At 39.3% G+C, this 23072-nt stretch overlaps 1 protein-coding gene across 2 annotated transcripts in view; it reads left to right on the forward strand.

The window, feature by feature from the left end:
* The window catches only part of ugp2b (UDP-glucose pyrophosphorylase 2b), a 33003-nt gene that overhangs the window by 5573 nt on the left and 4358 nt on the right, over positions 1-23072 (forward strand). For both annotated transcript variants that reach the window (XM_053510511.1, XM_053510510.1), the window contains exons 2-8: positions 1495-1625; positions 6242-6349; positions 14926-15111; positions 19020-19153; positions 20514-20811; positions 21089-21286; positions 21415-21657. In XM_053510511.1, the coding sequence (XP_053366486.1) occupies positions 1527-1625; positions 6242-6349; positions 14926-15111; positions 19020-19153; positions 20514-20811; positions 21089-21286; positions 21415-21657 (1266 nt within the window). In that variant the 5' untranslated portion in view covers positions 1495-1526. The remainder of the gene's footprint in view (positions 1-1494; positions 1626-6241; positions 6350-14925; positions 15112-19019; positions 19154-20513; positions 20812-21088; positions 21287-21414; positions 21658-23072) is intronic.

Below are 23072 nucleotides of genomic sequence, written 5' to 3' on the forward strand. Positions count from 1 at the left end.
TCTCTATACTGTATAATATCCTGCTACACTAATAATTCTACTACATTTTCCATACACTTGTGTAATTTGCACACTACATACTATATTAATATTCATTTCATATTTTTTTCATATTCTGCTTTTAATTCTATGTTTGATATACATCCTTTTTAATTTTTTTATACCTATTCTTTTTATACCTTTAATTATATACATTTTATTCTATTTTATGCTTATTTTTTTACTAATGTTCCACTGAATGTTTTTTTAATTCAATTTTATTTTTTTAATATACCTTCACTTACGAGAAAGTTTATCACAGGAGGCAAAACAATGATTTAAATAATAATTAAAAAATAATAATATTAATAATAAAATATGATAATAAATCTAAATCTAGTACCTGTGAGGGGACTCACTAGAGAAGACTCACTTTTTTTTTTTAAACTAAACATACACGTTTAAAATAACTTAAACAATTTAACACTTACTGTAAATATGTAGATTTTTTATTTTTTTTTAAAAAAGGCTTTTACCAAACTGTGAGTTCAAACCCAGTGTAGTACTCACGGTGGAGTGACTTAATCGTACTGTGGGCGGATGGAGAGGTGACCGAGCTCGCGTTTGACGTCAAAGTCAGAAGATGTAGGTTTTCATCCAGAACTCCCAATTGGTGCTGACGTTTAGTTCGACAGATTTGACAGCAGTGAAGCGAAGAGGAATGGAAATCTATATTAATACAAACAATTTAAATGAAACTTAATAAAAACGTTGCCGTGTCGTGCGAAAGAATAATTTGTTGGGACGTAAGATAAGTAATAAAACACGTCAAGATTTTTTTTTTGGCGTTTTTGTCTGTCTGTCTGTTTGTTTGTGCCCACATCAAGTAAAAACTACTAAACAAATTTTTATGAGATTTTCACGTGTTTATTTGGCCGAGCCAGAGGTAACATATAGGCTTTGTTTCATCGCAAACGATTCACAGGAAGAGAAGATGCGCTACTTAGAAATCTAAATAAAAAACTGCCTTATATCATAAAAAAAAAAAAATCGATCTTGAAAAAAATCTTAAAATTCAATAGATGGCGCTGTACAAATTTTATTATTATTTTTAATACGTGCTTGTGAGTGCACATAAACGAAGGAAGTCACTTGCACATCTAGTGATTAAATAAGAAGACACTCTTACCTGTTTATACAAGAAAACAGTCTCGAGGTCACACGAGGTGAGGAGATCGTTTTTTTTTTCTGTCTAGACGTTTTCAGGATGGACATTAGTTTATTGTGCCACAAATATGACAGATAGTTGAAGATTAACCGCTTTTTTTTCTCCCTTCCTTCAAATGACTGAACTGAAGTTTTAGCGCTTTCATGTGTGATGTGATGTGATGTGATGTGATGTGATGTGATGTGATGTGATGTGATGTGATGTGATGTGATGTGATGTGATGTGATGTGATGTGATGTGATGTGATGTGATGTGATGTGATGTGATGTGATGTGATGTGATTGCAGGTGTGAGCACGACGGTGCCGCCGGACAGGTCCATGGCTCAGTTTCAGGAAATAATGCGTCAGCAGCTGGAGAGCTCCATGCACACTGAGCTGGAGAAGCTGACGAGCACGGCTAAGGGAGCAAACATCGAGGTGAGCGGAAGCACATTAATTAGACCCTACTGTAATAAGCGAGCTATTTGCTAAACACACACATAAAATAAAGAGACGTGAAGATAAAAGCGTCCGCTCGGCTTATTGAACTCGTCACAGCACCATGACTCATGCGCCGTTTAATCATTAAACATCAGACAGGTACAGTGTTGTGTGTTGTGTTCAGAGATAATGCTTTCCTCGTAATCTCCTCAAATCAAACAGGTTTAAAGGTCTCGTATTAAACACGTTTGCGAAACCTCTCCATAAACTCAGATCCTGCATCCTGGCTCTCTCTGTTTCTGTAGCTGAAAAAAATATATAATAATAACCGCCTTATTACTAAGTCTTGCTTGTGTCCAAGTCAATATTTTGTACCATTAGTTTTCTTTTTGACTTTCACACACTTTTTAAGTTTCCCAGCAGTCACTTTGCGGGTTATGAGTAATGCGTTAATGTCTTATGTGTCTCATGATGTACATGTCACAGTTTGCGGTGTAGTGTGGTTTCGTTTTATGAACGTTGAAGAATGAGGAGTGAACGACACACAATCTGGCTAAGACCGTGGTTTTGGAAAGCTTCGACTCGGTTTCTTCTTTCTGGAGTCCGTTTTGAGAATTGTGGCTTTAAGTACAGTAATTGCTCCAGGAGGGGGATTTTATTGCTCCAAAATAAACAAACAAAAAGGCTTTTTTTCTGCTGGTGTGAATGTATCCTAAGAACAAAAGTAAGAAACATCAGTGGATCCGGAGCTTTTCCAGAGAATAAGGATTTCCAGTGGTGGAAATGACATCATCGTTACCCAAGTGATGTATGGAGGTGGCACAAAGTTTTTAAATCATTAGGCATTTTTTCTTAAATAAATCTGGTTATTTTTATTTATGTCTTAAAACTAACGAGAAGATAAACAGAATCGGACTAAACGCCACTTGTTTCTTGATCTGAAGTCAGTATTCTGCATTGCAATGCCAGAAACCATGAATTGGCTGTAACTTATCATTTTAAATACACTTTTCTGCGCTTGGGTCGAGAACTTTAGGGGACTTTGGTAAACGTTAGCAGTTTCTCATACTGTACATAAGTAGGGTAGAAAGTCTGGAGTGAAATGCACTTGGACCTTAATCAAAAGGAAACAGTTGTGGGATTAAACTCTATATGAGGTCCATCACGGAGTATCACACTTTAGCACCTAGAACGAGTTAATCAAGCTACGTCCAGGTTTAAAGGAGGTCCAAGGAGTCTACAGGAAGCAGTTTTGGACAGGTAGGGGACACGGAGGGGACACCAGACGGTTCTGAACAGACGGTAACCCGAGCTCGGGATCGAGCCGTGAACCGTGGAGCCGCGAGTCGCCGAAACGATGAGCCGAGGGCTGAAAATGATTCGCTATAAATAACCGAGCTCGGCGTGGGGGAAAATGACCATACATCTGTTGGGTTCGGGCTCGGATTAGCAAAAGTTTTAGCTCCTCTCTCATAACTTGTATCTGGCTTATTATAATGTAATACATACGAAACATGAATAATGTATTAAGGAAGAGAAGCAGAGCAGATCGCACTGCTTGTGTACACACACACGCATACACACACTGTAAAACCGGGCCAAACCTGTGTTTAGACAATGGTGTGTGTCTTTCATTCCTTCCTAATGAGCTCCAGAAGAGATCACCGTAGTGACACAAACTAAACCAGTGTGTAAGCTGTAAGAGTTTAAGTCCCCCCTCAACCCCACCCTGCTCTCTCTCTCTCTCTCTCTCTCTCTTACACACACATACACACACACATTTCTTATGCATTAATGTACTGCCAGATGGATACTGCAGAACACGGTCCACACCCTGCTAACTCAAACACAGTCCCGAAGAAGAATTGACGCAGTGCGCTGCGTGTGTGTGTGGGATTTCCACCGCCTTTGCACTGTGTCATCGTTTTTGACGTGATGTATCCGTGACATTTACACTGTGTCCTGTGTCAAGACGTCCCACCTTTCGCGCCTCGTTTTCCGTCGTGTCACGTCTAAACCCAGTCAGGTTGCGGTTTAATCCAGAACAGTAGAGAATCGCACACGAGTGAAAGGTGGGGCAGGTTTAAGGTTTGACTGAGAAAATAAAACTGGATATTTACAGTATTTAAAGGGCACCTATAATGCAAAGTTTTCGCTTTAAATATCCGTTTAGGCATTTTTAGTCAAGCAGATCGGTCTTAAGAAAAAAAATTACTAAGGAAAAAAGAAAGCCAATTTTCAATTGGGCGGGGCTTAAACAGGCCTATCAGATACACACCCCCTCTCCCTTCCCTAATGTGACCTCGTATTCCAAGAGACCCTCCCTCTGGCTGGCTCCAAGCTCAGCTCCACCCAGTTCTGCTCAACTCAATCAGGCGCCATTTTTAAGATCGACAGTAAATAAGGCTAGGCTAGCAGTTAGTAGCTAACTACTAAAATATAACCTAGCCCTCTTCAGCTCTTAGGTGTTTATTTTTTATTTTAACTGTTACAGTATATCACTCCTTATAAATATGACTGAAGTCATAAAATGGATTGATAAGATCCCGAGCGTGGATTTTCCGGTCCCTGCATTCTGATTGGCTCAGAGGCAGCTTATTTAAAAATATAGACACTGAAACAGTGAGTTTGGAAAAGGAGTGAAACAAAGAGAGACAAGTATAGAGAATGCAGAATCCGAATCGGATCATCGACACACACTTCATGGAAAGATCCAAGGCCTCTGATATTAAATCTAAACTACCAGTCAGAAGTTTGGACACACCTTCTACTGTAACTCTCACCTTCTGATTTCTGAGGCTGGTGACTCTAAATCAACTTCCCCTCTGCAGCTCAGGTCAGTTCTGGTCTTGCTTTCCTGGGAAGGTCTTCATGAGGGACAGTTTCATCATCATGGTGCTTGATGGGTTTTGCAAATGCACTCGACACGATACTGTTCTTGCAAGAACTGATCCGGAACAGCTGACCTTCAGTTGTTGCGTTGTTGTTGTTTTTAGTTACTTAATTACATAATCTCCAGTATTGTTTGAAAATAATTCCCAAATTGTGTCCAAACTTTTGACACTGATGATACTTTAAAAAAAAATTATTTAAGTTTTTATTAAAAAGAGATGCAATCCAATACATCTGTTTATAAGTTTTGTCACATTTACAACAGATATAGCTTGTATATTATCAAAAAGCTCTTCATGGCATGAAACAGGTTAATATATCTCTTTGGGTTATCTCTCAATTATAGAAAAAAAAGGGAAAAAAACTATTTACAGAAGACGGGATGTATAGATAATACCTATTCATAAAACACAGATTCTATAACAGAAAAACATCTGGTTAAATAGGGGTTATATACTCCTAGACCAAAACTCCACAAACAGATCTATTGGGTTATTCATACTGAAAGTAATTTTCTCCATTATAAACAACATCAATCCAACCCTGTATTTGTGGCGGATTAGGTTTGTACCAGCGTCTAGTAATAGCTTTTTTACTTGAAGCAAGAATTATTCCATACAAGTATTTGTTTTTCCCCTCCCAGGAGACCATTGACACCAGGCCCATGTAAAGTCCTTCAAAACTGAAATCAATTGTATTGTTTAAAATAATTTCTAATACTTTATGTAAATCTTTCCAAAAACCTTTAATTTTAGGACATCCCCAAAATATGTGAAAAGGGTTCCTTTTCCAATATTCCAATATATGTATTTTTAAGAATTGCACATTAAGTCTACTCCTACCAGTCAGTCAGGGAGAACCGAAGACGCTCACATGTGTTTCCTCTGAACCACGTGACGCCAGCCGCCCACACACATCTAGGCTGGGAATCGAACCTACCACTGAGTCACCAATAGTTTTTTTTTTAAGCGGGCATAATTCCAACAAATTATTAATCTGAGACACAATCAAAAAAACACATTAATGATTAGTTACTTGTGCAACAGGCTGTAATTGGTCGATATTCTATAAAAAAAAAAAAAAAAAGAAAGTCTAGAGTCTCTTTGGAACAGGCCCGCTACATACAGTAGCTGTAGGTAGACACATCTCGCACTCGGAGGAAAGCGCTATCCGGCCTCTTCCACATGCACGACCTCGCAGACATCTACGATTGGCTGATATTGTAGCTGTGATTGACTGGAGCTTCATCATCATCATCATCGAGATCTGACCTATTGATCTTCTTGTTGCTGAAACCGTATGTCCTGGAGTCCATTATGTTTAAATCATACACATCCACCGTGTTGACCTCATTTATCTGGTTTTAGCCGTGATGATGTTTGAAGATGATCTCGAGTGTCAGATGGCGGGTAAAAACTACAAAGCAAAGCCTCTTTCATAACCGGCTTAATGATGAACGGATTAGGCAGGATTAGTGCTCATGTACTGGAAACAAAGAAATTCATTAATAAAAAACTAAAATCAAAAGCACATGAGAGAATGCCACGTCTTACTGTGGATTTATGAAAACATCCTGCAGGTTCCTCCTTTGTTATAATCCGCAGTTCAGCGATTGATTGATTGATTCATGTTTTTGCCTTTAGACCCTAAAACAAATTAAACATCACAACTCACTGCCTCTAAATCCCTCTGCCTCCGTTTTGTTTTTTTTCCCCCTACAGATCTGTAAGAAGGATTTTGATGGCTTCAGGAAGCTCTTCCACAGGTTCCTGCAGGTGAAAGGACCTTCAGTGGAGTGGCCCAAAATCAACAGACCTCCAGAAGACTCGGTAAGAAAAGACCCTTTTTTTTCTTTTCCTCACAAACCTAAACTATTAATTATAATAAATATCATCATTCTTTGAATAAAAATACAGTCAAAAGCTATGACATGATGTCTTTTTCCTGATGTTAAAACGGAGCGTTCCTGTTCATGTGTCTCATGTTTAAAGTTTTTCCTTTAATCAAAAACAAACAAAAAAATCAGTAATAATCTCTGTGAGGAACGGCGTGTGTGTGTGGGGCGTAAGCTCATTCCTGCTTCATTTTTAAGCCCGGGTTTCAATATGACCTGGAGTGATGTCACCGAGCTCATGTTATTAAACGCATACGAGAGCCGTGATACACATACAGGCGGAATGATATTAAAAAAGCAAACAGCGACACTACTTTCCAGAGTGGGAATTCTGCAGCTGAGGTAAGGGATGAGAGAGAGAGAGTTATCCCTTCCCTTTTTTCTCTCTTTTTGCTTTTTTCCTTAGCTTTTTTTCTAATTTAGTCGAATCCAATTCCCCTCCCTATCACTAGGGGGCTCCCACATTAACGCTATTACTATTACTACTACTACCAGTCAGCCAGTTAGAACCAAACACTTTCATGTGTTTCCTCTGGACCATGTCATGTCAGTGGACCGCATCTTTTTGCCCATGATTGGCTGTAGAGCCGCGATTATTGCGATAGCACTAAGTGGTGCTGAGAGAGCTCGGCCAATCAGCTCTCTCCAGGCCCCCGGCTGCGAGAGGCTACAGCACCACTCGGGAATCGAACCAGCATGAGCAGGTGCCCTTTCTAACATTCCCATTCCATCCAGGCTTAGAGCTGGCACTAAAAACAGAATAAAAATAATAATAATAATAATAATAAAAAAAAAACACAACTGGCAACACTAGAGTTGAGTGCTCACTCACCTTCGCCCAACCTGAAAAGCTGAACTCTCATTGCCTGTCTGTTTTCCAGAAAATATTTTCCTTCTTCCTTTAATCAGGCACGTTAAACGATCAGACAGACAGAAAAGACACCTCATCTTTTTGTGTGTGTGTGTGTGTGTGTGTTTTAGATTTCTAATGATGACACTGCTCTTAAATATACAATAAATGAGGGCTTTGATACGCCCAGTGTAAATGTACCTAACATTTAAATTAATTTTTGGTGAAAATAAACAGAGAAGGTAATACATGAGCCTTTAATGACAGATTAGCGAGAAAGCAAACACGCTATATATAAATGGAAAAGGATGTTAAGGGGGAGGGGGGGGTGTCTATGATCTCTTTATTGCGTGCGAATGCAACGCGTGTTATCTATAAAGTGTGGTTAAGAATAAGTCGCAATCTCGGCACACGCCGCTCAGGACTGAGTTTTACACTCGGTACTGTTTGTGCTGTTCTGTCATCTTTCTGAGGTGCTTCATGTCCTGCATATGGCTGGAAAGAAGTGAAAGTGAGAGATGTGTGTGTGTGTGTGTGTGTGTGTGTGTGGGTGTATGTTGATAAGGCTCTGTTCTGACTCGTGCTTTCGCTCCAAACACAGGTTTTTATCAATGCTTCTAATATGTCGTAGTATATTATATTACAGCACAGTTACAGTCTTTATTTCTACACATATCTCAGTTAGGAAGCTGCGGTCAGAGCGTAAGGGCAGCCATGATTTAGCCACCAGTTAGCAGAGAGGGTTAGGGGCCTTGCTTGATGAAGCCAGGGTTTGAACCTGCAAACTTCTAAGCAGTAACCCATAGCCTTAAGTGTCTGAGCCACCACGGGCCCCAAACATTCATTTTATTTTTTGATTTTGGATTTTTTTTACCCCCTTGTACATTAATTGACTAATTTTACTTACTTACTTACTAACTTACATACTTATTTACTTACTTTTACTTACTTAGGAGCTTATTTACTTATTTATTTTCCTACTTTTACTTTTTTATTTCATTTTTACTTACTAAATTACTTATTTACATATTTTTACTTACTTTTTTTACTTACTTACAGTATATACTTACTTACTTACTACCTTACTTATTTACTTACTGTTACATTGCCTTACTTTTACTTGTTAATTTTTACTTACTAAATTACTTATTTGCTTACTTTTATTTTTTTATACTTATTTGCGTACTTATTTACTGGATTCTGGGCTTTGATCCCAACTTCCTAACACACCGGGATACGTGAAGAAAACGACTTCACTGTGCTCTAATATATTTGTGACAAATAAAAGGTTAACTCAACTTTTTTTTTTTTTGGTCTTTAGTTTGAGAGACATAATAAAGGAACAACTGAATGTTAAGAAACAACTAAATGACTATAAATAATTTTTTTTAAAAAAGTCAAACATAATCAGTTTTCTGCGATGTAAGAGGAATAACAACACTTTGAGGCATGCATGTTATTGGAAACCAATCAACACTCGGAACAATGTTTTATTCGTTAAGTATTTTGACCCAGTATTGAATATAGTGTCTGAAAGTCCAGTTAGAGTCTGTTTAAAACAAAACAAACCACTATGGAACAAAACTGAATAACAATTGACTTGATAATCTGTCAAATTACAGATTACATAAACTATATGCTTTTTACATCCTGAGAAAAACAGCAGGATTTAAAGCATAATCACAATTTTAAATGTTTATGCAATATATGCAGTATATATACTGTACAGTGGAACCTCGGATTATGAGCATAATTCGTTCCGGAAGTGGGCTCGTATTCCAAAACACTCGTAAACCAAATTTAATTTTCCCATAAGAAATAATGGAAACTTAAATTATTCGTTCTACAGCCCCCCCAAAAAAAATTATAATAATTAATACAAAATATTAAGTAAAAATAAAACAAATTAACCTGCACGTTACCTTTCAAAAAAGTTAAAAATAAATTCTGGCAGGCGCTGTGTATGTGTGTGTGTGTAAGGCTAGAGTAAGTGGAGACTCTTGCTTTCAGCCCCTCCTGTCTCCTCCTCCTCATCTTACACATTAAAACTTTCTTCTCTCGTTTAAACACACACACACACACATTAACGGAAAGACTGTTGTTCTGTTCTAAATTATTAAAGCTTCTCCGCTTTTTTTAATGTTGCTTGCGACAGCGTAACAGCTCGTTAATCCATGCTCTTGTAATTATGAGATGGACAAACTCGTCGATGCCCGTTCTTTTATTTTCTACATTGTCAGGTTATAGTACAAACTTTCGGGTGGATCCTGCATTTAAATCCAACAAAAAAACTACTGAAGAACAAAACTCAGGCTCAATATCCTGACTTAAATCACACACCGGACTGCATTACCCACAATGCATCTCCCGCACTGGACTACACTTCCGTAAACAGAGGTCATAAATCAACGTCTCTCTCGCTACACTGTTTTATCTAAAAAAAAAAAAGCAATAAACATCGCTAAAGACACTTGTGTGAGCGCAAACTAACAGAATCACTGCTGTAAAGTAAAACAGACAAACAAATGACCCAGCACCTTACCTCTGAAAAGATTTGCGACAGAGTTTCTTCGGAGAGCAGAGTGTGTGTCTCTTGCCTTTATTTCTGTGCGCATGTGTGTGTTTGTGAATGAAGGTTTCACACACACACACACAGCCGGCACAGTGTCTAATTACGCTACTTATTTACTTACTTGCTTACTTTTACTTACTCAATGATTTTCTTATTTTTTTCTTGTTAATTTTTACTTGCTAACTTACTTATTTACTTACTTTTACTGACTTATTTACTTTCTTACTTTTTTACTTACTTTTACTGACTTATTTACATTTACTTACTTATACTTACTTACTTATACTTACGTATTACTTACTTACATTTACTGACTTATTTACATTTACTTACTTATACTTCCTTACTTACTTATAACTTACTTACTGACTTATTTACTTTTACTTACTTATACTTACTTACCTATTTATTAACTTACTTATTTACTTATACTTACTTATTTACTTATACTTTCTTATTTAATTCCTTACTTATTTACCTGTACTTACTTTTACTTACTTTTCTACTTATTCAGTTACTTATACTTAATTATTTACCTACTTTTAAATACGTACTCACTTAATTACTTACTTATGTTAGTTCCCACAACATCCACAGCCGCGCCCTCATCAAGCCCATACTTGAAGGAAAGCGTGGTGTTTAGAGCAACAGATTAAACACAAAACAATGTGAATAAATCTAATGTTATCTGTTATCTGGGGATAATTATTCAGTAATAATAGAAATTGTACTGCACCTTTTTTGAAATCCAACATGGGGATTGTGTGTGGGGATTGTGTGTGGGGATTGTGTGTGTGTGTGTGTGTGTGTGTGTGTGTGTGTGTGTGTTGCATGACTTAGACGATCTTTAAACGACGACTCAAGACGTATCTGTTTCTCCAGTACTTGGACTAATATACACACACACACATTTCACATATATAAAAAAAAAGTATATATATATATATAAAATTTAAGTAAACTAAAATTATCTTAGTGTCGATTTCGCACATGTCTAATAGGCATCAAAGCCTAAAAAAAACATCAAACGTCAAGCTTCTTTTTTTTTTCCTCTTCCCCCTTAAATAAAAGCAAACTAAATGGTGCCATTACTTATGAGAGGAATTTGGTCACTTGTCCGGGTCCAGCTTTCTATCACACCTTGTTGAAGGAAGCCAACATAGAAATCAAGTAAATGCTAATGATGTGGTTATACTCCAGGAAATTCATAGCAGGATTTTCTTTTCTAGGATGGTCCCTAGTTAAGCCATGAATCATTAAACACACACACACACACACACACACACACACACAGAGTGTTTCTTTGCCTCATTCAGTTTGAAGTTTACGACTCTGGAAGAACTTCAATGTGGAAAAAGGCCGAGCTTGAATTATACTCGTCAATAATTAATCTCAAACCCCACACTTTCAGTAGCCGGTCCAAGCGCTAACAGGACAGCTCTAAAGCTTTAATGACATGACCGTTAGAGATGACGGAGAGATCATAATATCAGCGCTAATCGCCTGGTGTATCGCTTGAGATTGTATCAAAGTGACTTAAATATTGTAAAAGTAAGCGTTTATTACAAGTATAGCGCTGATTTTAAACGTCACTATACTAGCTGAACTACGAAAGCGAGGATGCTTTACTCTTCAAGGTGGGAATACGTGACATTTAAACTAAGACTTGATTTAGCGCCGCTCTCCTCCGCTTGGTCTCCGATCTCTCTCATCACCGAGATGGCTCAGCCTGCTAGACTGCAAAAGTTGAGTCAAAGGTTTGGATATATTTTCTAAATTTTAGAACAATACTGGATGGATTTTATTTAAAACTATCAAATACCACAAATGGTTTTTCCTTACGAAAAAACAGCAGCTATTCTGGAAGAGTTCCTGCAAGGAAAACAAGACCAGAACTGACCTCTGCTGCAGAGGAGAAGTTCATTTAGTGTCACCAGCCTCAGAAATCACCAATTAATACTAAACATTACCTCAGATTAGAGCCGTTCTGAAGGATTTACAGAGCATAAGTAGCAGATACATCTCAATATCAACTGTTTAAAGGAGAACATTGTGTAGTTTGGATAAACACCTTCAGCATTGTTTTACAGTGTAGAAGGAAATAAACAGGAAAGACCATGAAGTTAGAAAGGGTGTCCAAACCTTTGACTGGTAGTGTACATTTAATATACAGGTCATGAAGCGTGTGTTGATGATTCAACTCGGATCCTGAATCCTGCTTTAAATAAACTGCTTCTAAGCAAATCGGAACACAGTGACCGGAATGGTCCATGCTTGGGATCTTATCAATCCGTGTTCTGACTGACGAAATGAGCGTAAAAATATATTTTTATAAAGGCTTCAATGAGCATAAGTAGATTTTATGAAGCCACATCTTAACATCAACTGTTCGAAGGCGATTATTACGTAATGATACGTATTGATACGTAAATCATAATTTCCCAGTTCCTGTTCGAGCATGACACTGCCTCTGTGCACAAAGCCATCTCCTTGAAGACATGATGTGTTAAAGCTGGACTGGAAGAACTCGAAGGTCCTGCACAGAGCCCTAACTGAGCTCAACCTCACTGAACACCTTTGAGATGAACCGGAACTGAAACTTGAGACTTCTTGACATCTAAACATCGTCTCACTGATGCTCTTGTACACAAATCTAGAGGAAAGCCTTCTCAAATGTCCAGAGCTCATTACAACGAAAGATCTGACCAATTAGTGTAGCTGCTTTTTGGATTCAATGAGATTTAGTTTGTATTTATTCTTGTTAAATAGTCTAGTTTCATGCATGCTGCCAGGAAACCTCCAGTCTATTTACAGGACATTGAATTCCTTTCATGTGTTCTGTTATGACTTCTGCTGGGGTTTTTTTTCTTAACATTGTTCTTATTCATGTTTAATTCTTCTATTCTGTTTGTGTTTCTTTACCGTATTTCTTCACCGAAACTTTCTTATCAAAGTTGCTCATTCCTTATACAGTCGATTCCTCTCTGTGCGTGTAGGGGACTCTCTGTCTCCTCTGTGGAACGCAGCATCCCTCTTCTCATCATTGCGCAACCTGAAACAGAAAACCTCATGAGAAGTTCAGCTGATCGTGTGATTCAGTTTGTGGTTTTAAAACAGTTTTTAAACTTTCTTCAGCATGTTTTAAGGTGTGAAAATGTGGACTCGAGAACGTGCAGTAGTGCAGAACACACCAGAAGTGTGTCCGTGTAAGAAGTGCACATCCTTGCTGTGTATGTATGCCGGCAAAGACTCACATACATACATGCGTATAAACAGGAACGGTCTGACATCATGGAAGTATTTCATCCCTTCTTGTCATGTTTATTTTTTTTAAACTCGTTTCTTGAGTCTCATGGTTCACCCATCACTTCCTGCTGTCTGTTTTTCATGGATTCAAAGTGTTGTTTGTTGTGAGCACGTCGCTACACCCCGTCTCAGTGGGAATGCGTCTTACGTCCTCCCTGACTCAGCTGTGTCACATCTGGAGAACATAAAACCTCATGGCATGCGGCCCACAGACTTCTGGGAAACCCAGGCGAGAGAGAGAGAGTGAGAGAGAGAGAATAATGTAAAACAGAACAACCCGGGGAACCAGTTCATTCTTAGCATATTTAGTTGTCTTTTTTTTTAAGGCTAGTGTGTCCAAGTCTAAGCTGGCACACTCAAACCTATGAGCTGTAAGAACAAGTCAAAATGTTTCAATGTGTAGACTTTGACTAGAATGTGAGCTAAACAACACAAACAGTATGATCTCACTAGTAAAATACACACTTTACTATACATACTCTACAGGAGGAAAATGTATCTTATACAGTATACAATGCTAAGACTTGTACTGTACAGTGCACACTGTAGGATTTGGGGTGAACAACGCAGACTGCATGATTTTGACTGATATACAGTAATACACAGTATATGATTTGAGCTGTGTGACGTGCACTGTGTGATTTAACTTGTTGAATACAAACCGAACAATTGACTTGTACAGTCTACTCTGAAGAATTGACTTGTACAGTATACACTGGGATTTTATGTGTATGATGTAAAATTAAAATTCGACTTGCACGCAATGTAGACTCTGCAGGATTTGACTTGATGCGTGACTTGGATGCGGAGGAATTCGGCTTGTGCATGACTTGAACTTAATGCACAACTTAGTCGCGGCGGAGAGTAGACCCAATGCACACATTAGTCAATGCGAGATTCGACTTGTGCATGATTTAGATACGGCAGGATTTGACTCAATGTACGAGTTAGTCGTGGCAGGATTTGACTTGTGCATGATTTAAACGCGGCAGGATTTGACCCCGATGCACGAATTAGACACAGCGGGATTCGAACCATGCACGACTTAGATGTGGCGGCATTCGACTTGTCCTCGGCTTGGACGCGACGGGATTTGACCTGATGCACAAATTAGACGTGGCGAGATTCGACACATGCATGACTTAGACGTGGCGAGATTCGACCAGTGCACGATTTAGACATGGCGGGGTTTCAACCCGATGTGCGACTTAGACGAGGCGGGACTCTACTTATGCACAACTTGGACACGGTGGGATTCGACTCCCACTCATTTACATTTACATACACTATTTAAGTTGTACGCTATGCACTGTTTGATTAGAGACATACATTATATTCTGAATGGTTTGAGATGTTTAATTCGAACCATGTACATGTTAATTAATACACGTGTACATGTAAGTCAAGGCTGCAGGAGGTCGTTGGATCAAGCTCTTCAGAAACATAATCTTGTCATGGTTATGTTCAATCTTATTTTATTTGTACAACACTTTTAACAATGCTTATTGTTACAAAGCAGATTTACAGAATTAAAAGAAAATTAAATGTGTATTAAACAAAATGATCCGATTTTCCCTGATCAGACTGACATGCTCTCATTAGGAAGGAACTGTGAAGATTATTTAATAAAACATGTTTATCATTAAATTTATTAAACATCATCATCAAATGACCTGATTAACAACTTTATTATGCATGCGTGTGATTATTAATATGTGCAAAAATAACAAAAACACTTAAACTAGCCACTTTTTAATGTTTTCCTAATTTCTTTGTTTTTCAGATTCAGCCGTATGAGAAGATCAGGGAGAAGGGTTTACCTGAGAACGTGGCAAACAGCTTAAACAAGCTGGTGGTGGTGAAGCTGAATGGAGGCCTGGGCACCAGCATGGGCTGCAAGGGGCCGAAAAGCCTCATCAGCGTCCGCAACGAGAACACCTTCCTGGACCTCACGGTGCAGCAGATTGAGGTGAAGACCTCTGTGATGTAATATAGGACAAACAGGGGTGGGGAATATCGATGTGTTAGGACATGTGACGCGATACACAAACAATTTAGTTAACAGAGCATATATTAGATTACAGGTAGTCCCCGACTTACGAACATTCAAGTTATGGATGCGAACGGACCACGGTTCTATGAACATTTGTAGATGATAACAAATCACAGATAAACAAACACTGCAGTGCACCAGATACAAAAATTTACAATTATATACAATATTTTTAGTCTGTAAGTGTAACATATAAAATGTCTAAAGTCTATATATCGATATATTGTGCGTGTGTGTGTGTGTGTGTGTGTGTGTGTGTGTGTGTATGGCAGAAATGAGTTGGCCTCAATGGTTTTAAAGAATCTGTCCGGGAGCACAATGATACAAAATGGCCGCCCTGTAAAGCTGTCCTGATGGTGAATAAACCTAATTTTGGAAAATCCTTAACAGAACAGAGTTCACAGTCCAATACAGTGGAAAACATCAGCTTTCGTGATTTAAAGGCACAGAAACAACACTGTTGCATTTGACATGAGTGATAATCATTTCCTAAGGTTCGGTTATTGTTTTTGGCCACATGATGGCAGTGTGGGGAAAGGGGGTAGAGATTTTAATCGAGTGGATTGGTATGCTTTATATTTGTATTGTATGTTCGTGTCAAAGGCGTATAAGACTCAGTTTGTCGGACTTAAGAACAAATTCAACTTACGAACGAGTTTTGTTCCAAGAACATGTTTGTAAGTCGGATTTGTTCTTAAGTCTGACAAAGTGAGTTGGGGACATACGGTATATGTTGGTATGCCATAAGAGATGCAACACAAAAGTGAATTAAAAGGAAGCGAAAGAGAGAAGGGTGAGTAAGAGAAAGAGAGAAGGGGGAGTGAGAGAGAGGGGGCAAGAAAGAGAAGAATGAAAGAGAGAGAAGAGGGAGTAAGAGAGTGAGAGGGAGAAAGTAAGAGGGAGTGGAAGAAGGGGAGAAAGGGTAAGAGGGGGTAAGAGAGAGGAAATGGAGAAAGAGAGAGAGAAGGGGGAGTGAGAGAGAGAAGAGAGGGACAGAGAAGAGAGAGTGAGTGAGAGAGAGAGAGAGAAGGAGTAAAAGTGAGAAAAGGGGAAGTAAGAGAGAGGGAGAGCGTGAGATAGAGAGAGGAAGAGAGGGGACGTGTGTGTGTGGGAGAGAAATAGAGAGAGAGAGAGAACACAGCCTGCTGTGTTCCTGACTGTAACTGAGGGATTTTAAAGGTATTAAAGCAGGATATTGAGCTCTGTGGTACGGCTCTTTACAGCTACACACCTGAAACATTCAGCCCTCAGATACATGAGTGTGTGTGTGTGTGTGTTCGTGTGTGTGTGTGTGTGTGTGTGTGTGTGTGTGTGTGTGTGTGTGCGTGCGTAAATCATGAAAAATCCTGTCATGGTTCTCTAAGGTGAGTTCAGTGTACATACTGAACCGTGCGTATTTCTTCCACACATGAGCCGTTCCTGTTCACTAACACTCGCACCGCTCCAGCTCAGACGTCTCACTCTACACACTAACGCTCTGTTCTGAGCTTCTGAGCCTTCGACACTGCATTGAGGTCACTGAATACATTTATGTTACTGACATTTTAATCAATACACCGTGTTAGGGCCAATCTGTTCATCTCATTAAATAACCAGGACATCTGAACGCTGTTCAAGTCAAACCAGGATAGAATAACAGAACACAGTTATGAGAGAGATAAACTCCCTTTATGTATCTATATAATCAGCTGCTACACTAATGTACTTATCCCAGTGTTTCATTAGTGCTTGGACACCATTAAGGTAGAAAATGTTTCTCAGTACATCGGAGCCATGATTTGACTGCCTACTTCACTCCCAAAACACTGGCCTCCCAAGAGCTTCTTTAACGGCCCCGTGGAGTTGGATGATTTGTTTTGAATATACTGTATATTGGCCTCATATGGCCTTAATCCCAGTCATACCTATAATACGTATTATTTGATAGTCATATATGTTTGTTGTACTTCCTTTCTTGTAATGTCATCTTTTCCTTACTTACGAATCAAATTAGCCGTATAACGCAGTTTTTTCACAAACCTCCAAATCTCATAACATTAAGCGACACGGCTGCATTCGTGTTCCTGCAATTAGCATTAAGTTTGTTCATTTATTAAATACAGGGTTAGAACGTTAAATTCAATTCAGAAACGATCAAAGATATTCCTAAAGGCCAGCGCACATACTGTACACATTATAAATAATTATGTAAGACTCTGCACCACATGAGGTCATGATTTTCTCTTAGGAATCTCAGCGGTGGTGTTTTTTTTCCTCTAAACATTTCCAGCAGTAGATTAGAATGCAAAACAGGGGTCTGTTTCTGAAATAAAACACAGACTTGTTGGTTTATTCAGTTAATTGATTTATTAGGTCAGTTTTTGCTTCTAAATCCGGTTATACTTGAAATTCTTTCAGTAAACTAAGGCAAATGTTTAACGTTTTAAAATTAAAAGATTCCATTAAAAAAAGCTCCAGCTTTTGATGAAAATGCAAACGGCAAATCTTCCACAAATACACACATTTACGAAGAGAGTATCGCTGCTTCTTCTTTTAACTTCATGGGCGTTTGGGGCAATACCGCCACCTACTGGATGTGAGTTTGGCGCATTAGTTTGGCATGTGTACAGTACGAGTCATGATCTTTCCACCACCAACACCACACGTTATTCAACCATTCCAATGTTTCTTTAATACTTTTTTTTTTTTTTTTTTGTTAAAGCTGCTCGAGACAAACAATGAACTAAATCGACAATAGTAAAGCTCAAAAATCAAATCAATTGCTCTGGTATTAAAGGAAATGTAACATTTTCCTGTTTTATTACAGCAAAAATATTAAATGTATAAAGATGCGTAAAAGAAGCTTCATAAAATTTTTGCCGTAGTTATTTAAAGTTAATACATGATTGTTTGTGATGTTTCTGGCTAGAAGCACAAGTGGTAATGTTTTATCTTTTAGCTGTGCTCCAGCTGACTGATCAAACGCATCTTTCCCATCAACTTGAAATATCCAGATCGTCATCATACACGAGCTGTGATGGTTCACGTTGAGAAAACTGGAATCACTGAACTGAAAATTGGAATCCTGCGATTTTTAAAATATATATAATTATACACTTGGGTCAGATGTGCATCAGGACCTCAATGCAGCGGTTGACGCCCTTCCTTTTGATCTCTTTTTATAGAATTAATCAGAGAAAAACTTTTTATGTGGGAATTTGGTATGAAAGGTAATTTCACTGTGATTGCAACCCCAATGATACTGATCCGGAAAAACATTCATCATTTTTACACAAATCCATGATGTGTATCATTAAAATGTTTTTCCGGGTCAGTATCATTGGGGTTGTAATCACAGTTACGTAAGGGTTGAAAATTCACTACCATGCAGACGCCCCGTCCCAGAATCAGAAAAAAAACGTTTGATCCCTTAGAATTAGATCAATGAGATCCCTTAGAAAAGTAACACTGAGGGAGGAAGCAATGTGCCAGTTTTTATCTCAATCGCTTTATTTAAAAAAAAAAAATAGTGATTTGAAAAATACAACAATAATAATAGCAGGAGTGTCCTCAGGTGTCCTAATGATAAACTGCAGGATAACCTCCAGTTATTTCTTAATCGCGTGAGGAGATTGCGTCATTCTCGACTGTGTTCAGCAAAATCATGCCTTAAAAAAATAAATACAGGAAGTTTCATTATATGTTTTAGAGAAAGTGCTTGACTGTTTAACTGCTTTGCGTAGTCATGTGACTAACAGCAACCCAGCCGAGACATATGTTTTAATATTCTGAACTAATACTCTGATATCATTTCTTCGTGTTTAAATGATTTTCTCCCCTTACAGCACTTGAACAAGACGTACAACACGGACGTCCCGCTGGTCCTGATGAACTCGTTCAACACCGATGAGGACACCAAGAAGATCCTGCAGAAATACACGCACCACCGCGTCAAGATCCACACCTTCAACCAGAGCAGGTACGCACAACCATGCAGCAACCGGCCGTTGCTTCGTCACCGTGACGACAGATTGAGAGATTTATATTTCTCACTCCGGCAGAATTAATATATATATATATATATATATATATATATACACACACACAAACTATATTGCCAAAAGTATTCGCTTGCAACATGACTGCACACCAGTGCACAAAGCAAGGTCCATAAAGACATGGATGAGCGAGTTGGTGTGGAAGAACTTGACTTCCTAAACCTCAACCCGATAGAACATCTTTGGGATGAATTAGAGGGGAGTCTGTGAGCCAGGCCTTCTCGTCCAACATCATTGTCTGACCTCACAATTGCGCTTCTGGAAGAACGGTCAAAAATTCCCATGAACACACTCCTAATCCTTGTGGAAAGCCTTCCCAGAATAGCTGTAAAGGGGGCGGGGCCAACATCACATTAAACCCTATGGATTAAGAATTGGATGTTACTCAAGTTCATATGCACGTGAAGCCAGGCGAGCGAATACTTTTGACAATTTATGTCCCTAGTCCCATAAGGTTCTGTACTTCCTATTTTTATTGTAATGTGAACAAATCAAGTTAACTATATATAATAACAACCACACCTTCTCACTATTTCGAAACCGGGGGTCACTTCTCGTCACCATGACAACATGCGTCCAGACATAAGTGCAGAGTAACAGTGCAGAAGTGACACGAAAGCAAGATAAACTGTGACAAGCGTGGAAAAGCTGGTTTGATTCACAGATGATCAGATGAAATGTACAATATAGTGCCGGTTATACTTAAACAAAGCAAAGTATATAAAAAAAAAAAAAAAAAAAACGGGATATGTAAAAGTGGAAATGGAGCTGAGCTAATTGGAAACGAGGCTGCAGTGTTCCTGTAAATAAATTATCTTCGAAGTGTGAAAGGAAGTGTGAAAGTGCCGTTTGGTGGAGATTATGAAAGCCGGTTTTAGATCGGAGAGATTAACCAACACAGATGTTATGAAATCCCTCTACAGTGCAGGACACGTCGCAGTTTGGGAAAAGCTGTTTTCTTTTTCTCCGTTTAACATTGCAACATAAATATCTTAAACATATTTGTTTTTTTTATATACTTAGAAAGCTCATACCTGTTACCTTATTAATAATCTCATCCCTCAAGACCTCAAGTTTTTTTCTTTTGTTGTGCAGATCTAATGTCTTTTCTACACTCTAATAAATATAAATGTTTATTTCACAAAAGAAACCTGAAGAAAATATACAATCCCGATATTAATCATGGAGTAACTTATTGCAATTTATAATATTTTGAAGAATGAAGCTCTGGGAACTGTTTAAAGCTCACACGTGTGTGTGTGTCTGTGTTTCTCTTTATAGGTATCCCAGGATCAATAAAGAGTCTCTGCTGCCCGTAGCGAAGGACGTCGGCATGGTGGGGGAGAGCGCGGAGGGATGGTACCCGCCCGGACACGGAGACATCTACGCCAGCTTCTATAACTCGGGCCTGCTGGAGCAGCTCATCGCCGAGGGCAAGGAGTACATCTTTGTGTCCAACATTGACAACCTGGGTGCCACCGTCGACCTGCACATCCTCAACCACCTGGTGAGCCAACCCAACGGAAAACGCTGCGAGTTCGTCATGGAGGTCACGGACAAGACCAGAGCCGACGTCAAGGTAAGAGGAACCCACAGATCATTATTCAAATGTTAATCTATCATCTACAATTTTTACTAGAAAGCTGCTGTTGTAGAAAATGAATCCACAAATTCTGACCAATCAGGATCGAGAGTTCAGCAGCCACATTTATTAAAACCTAGCTTATCATTTTATAAAATTTATCTGTGCTTTAGTGTACTGTTAGAGTTTATAGACAGAGTGAAAATCTGTGCACCCTAGCCCTGGGACTGAGAAGCTGTTCGTAACATCTCACCGATGTTCTTCGTCTCTCCAGGGAGGAACTCTGATTCAGTACGACGGGAAACTGAGGTTACTCGAGATTGCTCAGGTGCCCAAAGCTCATGTTGACGAGTTCAAGTCCGTCTCTAAGTTCAAGATCTTCAACACCAACAACCTGTGGATTTCGCTGGCGGCCATCAAGAGACTGCAGCAGCAGAACGCCATGGACATGGAGATCATCGTGAATCCGAAGGTGACAGAAATTTAAAAACTGACCTCAAAACGCTTTACATAAGCACTGCCTCTCTCTTTAAAATCTGATGGTGTTATTCCTTTTTCTTAGAGTTGAAATATTTCTTCTTCTGTTCCTTCGATTCGCAGACTCTGAACGGTGGCCTAAACGTGATCCAGCTGGAGACGGCCGTAGGCGCCGCAATCAAGTGCTTCGAGCACGCTCTGGGTATTAATGTTCCTCGTAGCCGCTTCCTGCCGGTCAAAACCACCTCCGACCTCCTTTTGGTCATGTCCAACCTGTACAGCCTGGAGGCGGGATCTCTGACCATGAGCGAGAAGAGGGAGTTCCCCACAACGCCACACGTCAAACTGGGCAGCTCCTTCACCAAGGTAGTGCACGTTAGCTCAACATTAGGAACATGTGTGTGGGGTTGAAAAAAATCTGTCCTGTAAAACTGTCTTGATGGTGAATAATCCTAATTTCGGAAAATCCTCAACAAAACAGAGTTCACAGTCCAATGCAGTGGAAAACAGCTCTGGGACAAAATGGTCAAGCGTGTAGACACCATGTTGCTTTGTCCCTCCCTCCTGGGTTGAATTTAAATGCGGTCAGCTGACTCTTTAGACTTGGTTAAAAAGGCAAAAGGGGACAGATGCACCGTTTAGATTTTAGTCAAGTGGATTGGTATGCCTTACATGTGTCAAGGACGCACAAGACTCACTTTGTCGGACTTAAGAACAAATCCGACTTACGAACATGCTCCCAGAACAGAACACTTTTTTAAGTCAGGGATTTGTATGTATAAATTGATCACATTAATTAGGCAAGAAATAAAAAATTATAAATCACTGGCCTAATAGTGTATAGGTCCTCCTCGTGTCACCAAAAAAATCCCTGAACCATCAAGGCCTGGACTTCATAAGAGCTCTGGAGGTGTGCTGTGGTATCTGGCACCAAGGTGTTAGCAGCAGATCCTTTAATTCCCGTCAGAGATCAGACTTGTCGGAATGAGATCTGAGGAATTTGGAGGCCAAGTCGACACCTTGAACTCTTTGTTCTGTTCCTCAAACCACTGCTAAATGGTTTTTCCGTGAGACAGCGTGAGTTATTGTGAGGTCACTGGTCACAAAGAGGAAATACTCAATCTGCAACAATTTTTTGGAAGGTCATACATGTCAACAGAGGTGGAAAGAGTAATAACATTTTAAACATAATAAGGCTGTTGCCTTTCTTGTGCTTGAAATCAAAATGGTTGCTTAAATATGGCCAGGGGTTTGCTTCATAAGAATTTGATTTTGATGCTGTAACCTCTCGCAGCTGAAGGTCTAGAGCGAGCTGATTGGCCGAGCTCTCTCAGTGGGGAGGGGTGAGAGGTACTTAGTGCTTCCACATTAATTACGGCTCTACAGCCAATCAGGGGCGTCTGTGAGCTCACGCATGCGTAGGGAGTGGATAGCGCTGTCCTCCGAGTGTGTTACTCTGCCTCCAATGGCGTGTGAGCGAGCAGCCGAAAAGATACGGTCCGCTGAAGTCAGGTTGTTCGGAGGAAACATGATAGTCTTCGGCCCTCCCGACTGAGTGGTAGTAGTAGCCTTAATGTGGGAGCCACCTAGTGACGGGGAGGAATTGTACACGACTAAATTAGGGACAAAATTGGGGAAAAATAAGAAAGAAAAAAAAAGCTACTTAATTGCAGTAACACGAGTAAATGTAATTCGTTACTTTCCACCTCTCCATGTCAAAGTAATGTCAGGACCCAGGGTCCTTCTTCCCGTAGTGCATCCTGGAGCCAATTATACGCACA

This window comes from Clarias gariepinus, chromosome 13, assembly GCF_024256425.1.
Source record: "Clarias gariepinus isolate MV-2021 ecotype Netherlands chromosome 13, CGAR_prim_01v2, whole genome shotgun sequence".
In the NCBI taxonomy this organism is placed as follows: Eukaryota; Metazoa; Chordata; class Actinopteri; order Siluriformes; family Clariidae; genus Clarias; species Clarias gariepinus.